Source organism: Oncorhynchus masou, chromosome 2, assembly GCF_036934945.1.
Source record: "Oncorhynchus masou masou isolate Uvic2021 chromosome 2, UVic_Omas_1.1, whole genome shotgun sequence".
NCBI lineage: Eukaryota > Metazoa > Chordata > Actinopteri > Salmoniformes > Salmonidae > Oncorhynchus > Oncorhynchus masou.
Window position 1 is genome coordinate 13,323,437 of NC_088213.1, and position 11,765 is coordinate 13,335,201.

Consider the following 11,765-nt stretch of genomic DNA (forward strand, 5'->3'; position numbering starts at 1 on the left):
GCAATACAATGTGCTTCACATTAACAAATAAAGATAAAATAGATAGCAGAGATAAACAATTTGAGATCAGAATAAAATCCTCAGAACCCTTCTAAGAACATACTGATATACATTTGTGACAAAGAGCAAAGACCACTCTGACATGCGGTGGATCATACCATTAGGAATGTCAAACAGGGAGGTGAGCTTGTTCTTAGCAGCAGAGAGCCTCTGGACTCTGGTGAGATGGAGCAGTCCGGACGGCAAGCTGGTCAACTCATTCTGAGACAGATTCACCTGACGAAGTCTACAGTAGGACAGCAGCAGAGAACGAACACACACACACACACACGTCAGGATTACGTGAGATGCTGAGGTTAACAATACAACAGAGATCAGCAGAACATCAGACTACAGATATTAGATACACAGAGTGGACAAAACATGAAGAACTCTTTCCATGGCAGACTGACCCGGTGAACCCAGGTGAAAGATATGGTCCCTTATTGATCCATTTCAAGTAAGTGTAGATGAAGGGGAGGAGACAGGTTAAAGAAGGATCTTTAAGCCTTGAGACAGTTGAGACATGGAGTGTGTTTGTGTGCCATTCAGAGGGTGACTGGGCAAGACACAAGATGTAAGTGCCTTTGAACAGTGTCTGTAGTAGATGTCAGGCACACTGGTTTGTGTCAGAAACTGCAATGCTTCTGGGTATTTCACGCTCAACAGTTTCCCATGTGTATCAGGAATGGTCCACCACCCAAAGGACATCCAACTTGACACAACTGTGGGAAGCATGAGTCAACATGGACCAGCATCCCTGTGGAGCGACACCTTGTAGAGTCCATGCCCCCAACGAATTGAGGCTGTTCTGAGGGCAAAAGGGAGGGTGCAACTCCATATTAGGAAGGTGTTCCTAATGTTTGGTATAGTCAGTGTAAATGTCTGTGTACACTGTACACACTGCAGTGAACCTGTTTAACTAGAATAGTAAACTAACAAAACAACCAACTGGGGACATTTTGTTAGTCAAATGCTATTTCTAGGGTGTTTAAGGTTAAGTTTAGGGTTAGCAGCTAGGTTAAGGGTTAAGGTTAGGTTTAGGGTTAGCAGCTAGGTTAAGGGTTAAGGTTAGGTTTTCAGGTTAGGGAAAATAGTATTTTGAATGGGACTGAATTGTGTGTTCCCACAAGGGGGTTGTGTGTGTGTGTGTGTGTGTGCGCTAGGGCTGGCTGATATATGAAACCTCTCGCTTCCCCTCTTTACACACACAGACCAAGCCCCTCTCCCTGCCACTCACAACAAAAAATACTAAAAATCACTTCTTCTCTGACAAGCGGTTTCAACTCGCTATTTGTGTTTGAGGTTTGGTCCAACAGAATGGGTCATATGGACACTGAAACACATAGAGACATTATTTTACTGTAATGGAGGAGACGTTAACCTGGAGACTGAAACACATGAGACATTATTTTACTGTAATAATGGACTGAAACACAGTGAACTGTAATTAACCTGAGAGACTGACATTATTTTAAACACACTGTGAGACATTATTTTACTGTAATGGAGGAGACGTTAACCTGGAGACTGAAACACATTGAGACATTATTTTACTGTAATGGAGATGTTAACCTGGAGACTGAAACACAGTGAGACATTATTTTACTGTAATGGAGGAGACGTTAACCTGGAGACTGAAACACAGTGAGACATTATTTTACTGTAATGGAGGAGACGTTAACCTGGAGACTGAAACACAGTGAGACATTATTTTACTGTAATGGAGGAGACGTTAACCTGGAGACTGAAACACAGTGAGACATTATTTTACTGTAATGGAGGAGACGTTAACCTGGAGACTGAAACACATTGAGACATTATTTTACTGTAATGGAGGAGACGTTAACCTGGAGACTGAAACACATTGAGACATTATTTTACTGTAATGGAGGAGACGTTAACCTGGAGACTGAAACACATTGAGACATTATTTTACTGTAATGGAGGAGACGTTAACCTGGAGACTGAAACACATTGAGACATTATTTTACTGTAATGGAGGAGACGTTAACCTGGAGACTGAGTGAGACATTATTTTACTGTAATGGAGGAGACGTTAACCTGGAGACTGAAACACATGAGACATTATTTTACTGTAATGGAGATGTTAACCTGGAGACTGACTGAAACATTATTTTACATTGAGACATGAGACATTATTTTACTGTAATGGAGGAGACGTTAACCTGGAGACTGAAACACAGTGAGACATTATTTTACTGTAATGGAGGAGACGTTAACCTGGAGACTGAAACACAGTGAGACATTATTTTACTGTAATGGAGAGACGTTAACCTGGGAGACTGGAGACTGAAACACATAGAGACATTATTTTACTGTAATGGAGGAGACGTTAACCTGGAGACTGAAACACATTGAGACATTATTTTACTGTAATGGAGGAGACGTTAACCTGGACACTGAAACACAGTGAGACATTATTTTACTGTAATGGAGGAGATGTTACATTATTTTACTGTAATCGTTAACCTGGAGACTGAAACACAGTGAGACATTATTTTACTGTAATTTACTGTAATGGAGACTGAAACACATTGAGACATTATTTTACTGTAATGGAGGAGACGTTAACCTGGAGACTGAAACACAGTGAGACATTATTTTACTGTAATGGAGGAGACGTTAACCTGGAGACTGAAACACAGTGAGACATTATTTTACTGTAATGGAGGAGACGTTAACCTGGAGACTGAAACACAGTGAGACATTATTTTACTGTAATGGAGGAGACTGAAACACATTGAGACATTATTTTACCTGGAGACTGAAACACAGTGAGACATTATTTTACTGTAATGGAGGACATTATTTTACTGTAATGGAGGAGATGGAGGAGATGTTAACCTTTCTAACGTTAACCTGGAGACTGAAACACATTGAGACATGATTTTACTGTAATGGAGGAGATGTTAACCTTTCTAACCATACCCTGTTTATGTCTCAACTACTCAGATTGAGAGCGGAACAGACACTACTAAAACGAGAGTATCGATAAACATTGATTCTGGAAATGTAACGTTTGTTGCACGTAGCATTGCGGTACTACATACCGCTAACAGCATACTAGCTGTCTAGTTTGTGTTTTATAAATGTGCAATAAGCATAAAACACAATTATATTAGTAATTACAAACTCGTTCTCATTCTGAGAAAGAAGGTAGGCCACTTGATTTCAACATCTGAACAAATTGGACAGACTAGCAAGCTGTTCAAACAGTTGGAGATGACAGAAGGGTGTGTTCATTACAGTTCAACTGTTCTCCATTGTTAGCTAGCAAATAGATTCAAGTTGGCTAAACTTGAAATATTAACATTAGCTGGCTAGCACGTGGGCTTGTGCTTAAGAGTTTGTTGATGAGACCTGTGTTCATTTTCTATAACGCCTGCTACAAGTCATGCATAATGCATGGTTCTGGTTCAATTTGTAACAAAAAGGACATTTTCATACAGACTTGAAAGCCAGATCAGTGATTATTGCAAAAAAGCAGGTTAAACTATTTTAATAAAATAATTAAAATGAATAGTCGTACAAGGTATAATTTCACAAACCCTGAAGTATTCGATTACAGCTGACTGCAGTGTATTTGACCTTGAAATCCTACAACAAAGCTTATATAGTGAAATATGTTTAAAAGATATCATGAATCATCCATAAGTTTGAAAATAATCTATTTATGATTTTTAGGCCATACCGCCCAGCACTAGTGTGTGTGTGTGTGTGTGTGTGTGTGTGTGTGTGTGTGTGTGTGTGTGTGTGTGTGTGTGTGTATATATCTGCACATACATATCTACAACCTATCTGTGAATGTGGAGCAGCACCTGGAGCAGATGATCTCCTGTGAGCTCTGTGCTGTGTGCAGCTCTTTGAACAGGTTGTTGGAGAGGTCTAGGGTCCGGAGCTGTATGAGCCCCCAGGGAACCACGGAGGGCAGGGAGCTGAGGCTGTTACAGGACAGGTCCAGGTGGGAGATACGTGACGAAACATCCATGAACCAGTCCAGCTCCAACCACGGCAGCTTCAGACCTGACCAACGGCCACATAGTAGCTAGAGGGGGAGAGAGGAAACAACATGTTGGATGACGCTTTTATGGTGCACAACACACAACACAACACATCTGGCCTGACCAACACACTGGGTAAAACATAACACATTCACAGAGAGAAAAATACATACACACGCAGACACACAATGGAGACACACAAAAACAAACGCAGACACACACACATAAACGCAGGCAAACGCAGACACACAAACACACAAACGCAGACACACAAACTCACAAACGCAGACACAAACAAACGCAGACACACACAAATACAGACACACCTCCCCTCAGTTACCTTTTCTCCCGCTGGTCCTGTGTGTGTGTCTGCTTCTTCTACCAGTCGTTGTTCAACGAGCAGTCTGCTGAAGGCTGGATAATCCATCAGGGTGTAGGAGGACAGCCCAGCGCCATTCTGCAGCAGGAATCTAGCAATCTCCTCATTACCTACATAGAACACAGATGTCCGGACGTTCTGAACAGACCCCTGGTCTAAGATAACAGGAAGTACTCATCTCTCCACCAATATGCCCAGATTAGGCTGAAGTTGCTCCTAGACACTGATTTTGAGTGAGTTTTGCATCTTCCCCTCTAATGGTTAAGCGTAGGGGAAGCTGATCCTACACTACATCATAAAGCCAGAATAAGGAAGTGAGTTGGATTGGAGGTTGAATTGGAGACACAGTAGAGTAGGAGGAAATCCCCGCCTGCTGTTTTCAGCCTGACAACACACCACAGTAGGAATGTCGAACTCTAACATTTGGTCCGAAGTGGTTAATATGTAAGCGTACATCAAATCTAATCAACTTCTATTGGTCACATACACATATTTAGCAGAGGTTATTGTGGGTGTAGCAAAATGCTGGTGTTCCTAGTTCCAACAGTGCAGTAACATCCAATAATGCGAGAAATAATTTTTACTAAAAACGCAAGATACAGCACAAACTTCTATACTTGACTGTGTTCTCTACTTTGTGTGTGTGGTTTATGTGTGAGGTGTGTGTGTGTGGTTTATGTGTGAGGTGTGTGTGTGTGGTTTATGTGTGAGGCGTGTGTGTGTGTGTGTGGTTTATGTGTGAGGCGTGTGTGTGTGTGGTTTATGTGTGAGTCATGTGTGTGTGTGTGTGGTTTATGTGTGAGGCGTGTGTATGTGTGTGTGTGGTTTATGTGTGAGGCGTGTGTGTGTGTGTGTGTGGTTTATGTTTGAGGCGTGTGTCTGTGTGTGTGTGGTTTATGTGCGAGTCGTGTGTGTGTGTGTGTGTGTGTGTGGTTTATGTGTGAGGCGTGTGTATGTGTGTGTGTGGTTTATGTGTGAGGCGTGTGTGTGTGTGTGTGGTTTATGTGTGAGGCGTGTGTGTGTGTGTGTGGTTTGTGTGTGTGTGGTTTATGTGTGTGTGTGTGTGTGGTTTATGTGTGAGGTGTGTGTGTGTGTGTGTGGTTTATGTGTGAGGCATGTGTGTGTGTGGTTTATGTGTGAGGCGTGTGTGTGGTTTATGTGTGGCGTGTGTGTGTGTGTGTGTGTGGTTTATGTGTGAGGCGTGTGTGTGTGTGTGTGGTTTATGTGTGAGGCGCGTGTGTGTGTATGTGTGTGTGGTTTATGTGTGAGGCGTGTGTGGTTTATGTGTGAGGTGTGTGTGTGTGTGTGTGTGTGGTTTATGTGTGAGGCGTGTGTGTGTGTGTGGTTTATGTGTGAGGCGTGTGTGTGTGGTTTATGTGTGAGGCGTGTGTGTGTGGTTTATGTGTGAGGTATTTGTAGGCTGTGTTCTTAGGTATATACACACTATCGTTCAAAAGTTTGGGGTCACTTAGAAATGTCCTTGTTTTTGAAAGAAAAGCAAATTTTTTTAGCCCATTAAAATAACATCAAATTGATCAGAAATACAGTGTAGACATTGTTAATGTTGTAAATGACTATTGTTGCTGGAAACGGCCCAATAGAGGCCCATTCTCAGCAACCATCACTCCTGTGTTCCAATGGCACGTTGTGTTAGCTAATCCAAGTTTATCATTTTAAAAGGCTAATTGATCATCAAAACCCTTTTGCAATTATGTTAGCACATCCGAAAACTCTTGTACTAATTAAAGAAGCAATAAAACTGGCCTTCTTTAGACGAGTTGAGTATCTGGAGCATCAGCATTTGTGGGTTCGATTACAGGCTCACAATGGCCAGAAATGTGCCATTGGAACACAGGAGTGATGGTTGCTGATAGTGGGCCTCTGTACGCCTATGTGGATATTCCATTAAAAATCAGCCGTTTCCAGCTACAATAGTCATTTACAACATTAACAATGTCTACACTGTATCTCTGATCAATTTTACGTCATTTTAATGTGCTTATCTTGCAAAAACAAGGACATTTCTAAGTGAAGCCAAACTTTTGAACGTTAGTGTATGTGTGCACATGTACAGTATGTGGAGTATATGTACAGTGTGTGTCTTGCTGTCTACCTGCGCGTGCAGCAGCGTAGAGAGGCAGCCCCGTGATGACAGGAAACTCCTCCTGGTGGATGGCACAGTCCTCAGCGTCAGCATGGTAACCCTGCACCAACATTCTAACCACCTCCAGGTGACCCTGTTGGCACGCCGACACCAACATCCAGTTCAGCAGATCTCTGTGGACACACGGACCTGAGAGAGACATGCAATCTGTTTATCATCTACTAACTATGATTACTACACACACACACACACACACACACACACACACACACACACACACACACACACACACACACACACACACACACACAGCATTGTCACCTGGTACTGAGTCGAGCAGCTCTCTGACCAGGCTGACATGTCCATAGTGTGCAGCCAGGATGGCGGGGTTTCCCTCCGATGGCTCCAGGGGCAGGGGCACACGGGCCTCATGGAGGAGGTAACTCACGCTCTCCGCATCACCATGCTCGGTGGCCACACACAGGAGACGCAGCTGAGGAAGGGACGGGAATAGGACAAGTTAGTATATTAGCAGATAGTCAAGTTTTGTTCAAGTCCACCTCTCCCATAGGCTCCACCTAGCTGATCTGTAGCCAACTCTTCATTCACTGTCATGCTGTACAGTTGGGAGCAGGGGGACATTTCATTTCAATCACATTCAATCCAAGAAGTACACTGAAATTCCAATTCTCTTCAATGTTTTTCAATTAGGAACATTTAGAATTGGAATTTGGTGTTGTTTCTGAATTGATTGGAATTGAAAACTACCTTTAAGGAAGTTTTGACACCAAGGGTAACTTTTCCCACTCAATTCTGCAGCAAATTGGTGCTGTGAATTCGTTGCAGCAATAGCAAAATGTCATCTAGCGACAAATCAAGGAGCTAATAGCTATTCTCACTGAATATATGTTGGCAACAATGTCTGCAGCCAGGTAAAAACATGAGCATCAAAGTTGATGTAATGGCACCATCAGGTGGGCAATCAATGTACGACCAATAGATGAGTTAGCCACAACACATCCAGTATGGAACGAGGCGACCAATAGATGAGTTAGCCACAACACATCCAGCATGGTACGAGGCGACCAATAGATGAGTTAGCCACAACACATCCAGTATGGAACGAGGCGACCAATAGATGAGTTAGCCACAACACATCCAGTATGGAACGAGGTGACCAATAGATAAGTTAGCCACAACACATCCAGTATGGAACGAGGTGACCAATAGATAAGTTAGCCATAACACATCCAGCATGGTACGAGGCGACCAATAGATAAGTTAGCCACAACACATCCAGTATGGAACTAGGTGACCAATAGATGAGTTAGCCACAACACATCCAGTATGGAACGAGGTGACCAATAGATAAGTTAGCCACAGCTAGCTGGATAAGGTGTTAGTGCTTGGCTGAAATAGAATTAGGCCTGTCCTCAATTAAAGAAAAAATATTGGTTGACCGAAAGTTGTTTGTTCTTTTGACCAATCGATTTGTCAAAATTTTAAGCCCATATTTTTCCATTTATAGACACACCCTACGTGTTTTAATAAAATCAACTATATGTATTGAGCTTGTCTGATGCTTTAAGCTTACGGTTTGATGAAATAAGAAATGCCTCAAGAGGGCACCAGAGATCTAGATAAGCAGAAGACCTTAACCTGACCCAACTATTCTCCTCCCGCTCCTGCCGGCCTTCGCTGATTATGCCGTTACTCTCCTGAAGTTGCCGGTAATAGGCTGCAGGAGGACTCGGAAACCTTTCTCATGTGGAATGCCGATTTATCTTACCATTTCTACCGATCTGCGTGCCAGTTATGTTTTTCATAAACACATTTTCGTGAAGCAGTTTCATTTAATTTATAATATCTTCATATCTCAAAATCATTGTCATGTGGTTAATCAAAATTCTATCCAAAAGAAAATGATAAACCTAAAAAGTAACTTCTATTGCCATTGCCAACTATGTAAAAATAGCCTACATGAAGCCAAACAGTACCAGCATACAAAATGAGTACCAGAACCTATTTCAGTCCAAGTCAAGCACTGATAAGATGTAATCAGGTAGGCCTATTTTATGATGTTTCCACTGGATCAGAGCATGACATTGTTCCCTTTCACGCTGAGTGGTTATCGAAAGGGAGAGAGCTGGAAAGACTTTTCAAATACATTAAGGAACTATTGTAATTCACAATTAATATAAAAACAGACTTTGTTTGCTTGTTGTTTAAGGTGAAGAAAACTTTACTTTGAGAAGCTCCACAGGTCATTCGTGGTGGTGCGTTAAGCCAATCAGAAATACTATCAGATCCCCAAATGGACACATTTATATACATTTGTGCACAGGCCAGGTAGCCTATAGGCCTACTTCTATGTATAATCAGGCCAGGTAGCCTATAGGCCTACTTCTATGTATAATCAGGCCAGGTAGCCTATAGGCCTACTTCTATGTATAATCAGGCCAGGTACTATCTATATATAAGCAGGCCAGGTAGCCTATAGGCCTACTTCTATGTATAATCAGGCCAGGTAGCCTATAGGCCTACTTCTATGTATAATCAGGCCAGGTAGCCTATAGGCCTACTTCTATGTATAATCAGGCCAGGTAGCCTATAGGCCTACTTCTATGTATAATCAGGCCAGGTAGCCTATAGGCCTAGCCTAGGCCTACTTCTATGTATAATCAGGCCAGGTAGCCTATAGGCCTACTTCTATGTATAATCAGGCCAGGTAGCCTATAGGCCTACTTCTATGTATAATCAGGCCAGGTAGCCTATAGGCCTACTTCTATGTATAATCAGGCCAGGTAGCCTATAGGCCTACTTCTATGTATAATCAGGCCAGGTAGCCTATAGGCCTACTTCTATGTATAATCAGGCCAGGTAGCCTATAGGCCTACTTCTATGCGTGAGCATCCTTACTCAACATTGACAGCAGCGCTCCGAACAAAAGACAATGACTAAATTGACAAAACTTGTAAATGGAATGAAATAAACCAAAACTTGTATCTCACAAGTGTAGCAGCATAGGTTGTGCATCTGCAAACAATGTGTCCACACCAACAATGAGAACAGGAAGAGTGGAATAATAACATTGAATGCATGAACAGAAATGACCATAACCAAATGACCAGACATGGTAGATGTGACATATCATTTTACAGTCATTGTACTACTGGTGATATGTAAATGGGGAGGTGATATCAACTAACAAACGCAAGCAATTCACACAATGAATTGATGAAACAATGAATGTGCACAAATTGTCGGGAGAGAGCGCATTCTGTAGAGAGCAGTGCATTGTACATCTGGGCGCTGCATTGTCCATGCAGCATTTACGGTGTGACGGCCTCAGCAGGAGTCGGGGCGTTCATACTTCTTGTGCTTCGTGGAGCAGCGCAGAGCTGTTGTCAAGGAAGTGAGTTTGTGTTTTCTACAGGATGTATCCCCCTCCACCTACGGTCAACCAACCATGTCAATGCAGACACAGAACCCACTGCATGGTTACAACATTTGGAAAGCGCATGGCGATGGGGTACAGTGCTGGATTTGGCCTTTGCATGCCTCTGAAGGCGCCGCAATTGCGTCACACAGACCCAAAGCCACAACAGAATCAGAAGAACCGTTTCTGAGAGTCAACAGCTTGTGTGATAGGCGGCTCACAGGACAACAGCTTTGAGCTGTTCTGTGAAGGGAGTAGTACACAGCGTTGTAGGAGATCTCCAGTTTCTTGGCAATTCCTCACATGGAATAGCCTTCATTTCTCAGAACAAGAATAGGCTGACGAGTTTCAAAAGAAAGTATTTGTTTCTGGCCATTTTGAGCCTGTAATCAAACCCACAAATGCTGATGCTCCAGATACTCAACTAGTCTAAAGAAGGACAGTTTTATTGCTTCTTTAAATCAGCACAACAGTTTTCAGCTGTGCTAACATAATTGCAAAAGGGTTTTCTAATGATCAATTAGCCTTCTAAAATAAAAACCTTGGATTAGCTAACACAACGTGGCATTGGAACACAGGAGTGATGGTTGCTGATAATGGGCCTCTGTGCGCCTAACATTAACAATGTCTACACTGTATTTCTGATAAATGTTATGTTATTTTAGTGGGGAATTGTTTTTGCTTTTCTCATACATGTTACTGCTTGACTAAAACAATCTCCGGCCGATCAACAGCCTAATGACCAAACAATTGACCAGTTGGCTAATAGAATACTGTGCTCACTGAATGTTCTCTATGACCAGAGTTGGACCTGGTCTCTGTTCTCATTCCACAGAAATCACAGACAGTTCCAATGCTGAACTGTGTGATTGTATTGTAGACAAGCACTGGATGTCAGGGTAACTGTTTGAAATATTGATATATATTAACTGTATCGACCAACGGAATACTTTTCGGTTCCTTTGGGCACCATGCACTCTGCACACTGTTGTGTTGCCCTACTTCTTACTTAAAGGCTTTTTAAGCCCCAGAGAGAGTTGCCAAGCTGCTTTCAAGCACACAGACCTTGTTCATCTATAATTCCTGGTTACCACTGGCCGACGTTGTGAGGAAGCCTAAAAGTAGCAGTATGAATCAAGCGTCGGGGTATTTTAGGGTACAAGAACAGAAGCCATGTAACTAAAAAAAAACAGTTCTGCTTTTTCAATCTGACACACAATTGTTTTATAGGCATGTATGAATGTAACATTATCTCCAGTCAACCTGTATTACCAGTTCTCAGGAACATGGCAGTAACTGGGTCTCCACATCTCCAGTCAACCTGTATTACCAGTTCTCAGGAACATGGCAGTAACTGGGTCTCCACATCTCCAGTCAACCTGTATTACCAGTTCTCAGGAACATGGCAGTAACTGGGTCTCCACATCTCCAGTCAACCTGTATTACCAGTTCTCAGGAACATGGCAGTAACTCCAGTCAACCTGTATTACCAGTCTCCACATCTCCAGTCAACCTGTATTACCAGTTCTCAGGAACATGGCAGTAACTGGGTCTCCACATCTCCAGTCAACCTGTATTACCAGTTCTCAGGAACATGGCAGTAACTGGGTCTCCACATCTCCAGTCAACCTGTATTACCAGTTCTCAGGAACATGGCAGTAACTGGGTCTCCACATCTCCAGTCAACCTGTATTACCAGTTCTCAGGAACATGGCAGTAACTGGGTCTCCACATCTCCAGTCAACCTGTATTACCAGTTCTCAGGAACATGGCAGTAAC

The 11,765-nt window shown here is 42.6% G+C and overlaps 1 protein-coding gene across 1 annotated transcript in view; it reads right to left on the reverse strand.

Annotated features, from left to right (window-relative positions):
* The window catches only part of lrrk1 (leucine-rich repeat kinase 1), a 116,333-nt gene that overhangs the window by 85,873 nt on the left and 18,695 nt on the right, over positions 1-11,765 (reverse strand). Inside the window, exons 4-8 of the mRNA XM_064987839.1 lie at positions 6,869-7,040; positions 6,557-6,736; positions 4,405-4,553; positions 3,882-4,108; positions 159-286 (exon numbers count right to left, since the gene is read on the reverse strand). Of these exons, the coding sequence (XP_064843911.1) occupies positions 159-286; positions 3,882-4,108; positions 4,405-4,553; positions 6,557-6,736; positions 6,869-7,040 (856 nt within the window). The remainder of the gene's footprint in view (positions 1-158; positions 287-3,881; positions 4,109-4,404; positions 4,554-6,556; positions 6,737-6,868; positions 7,041-11,765) is intronic.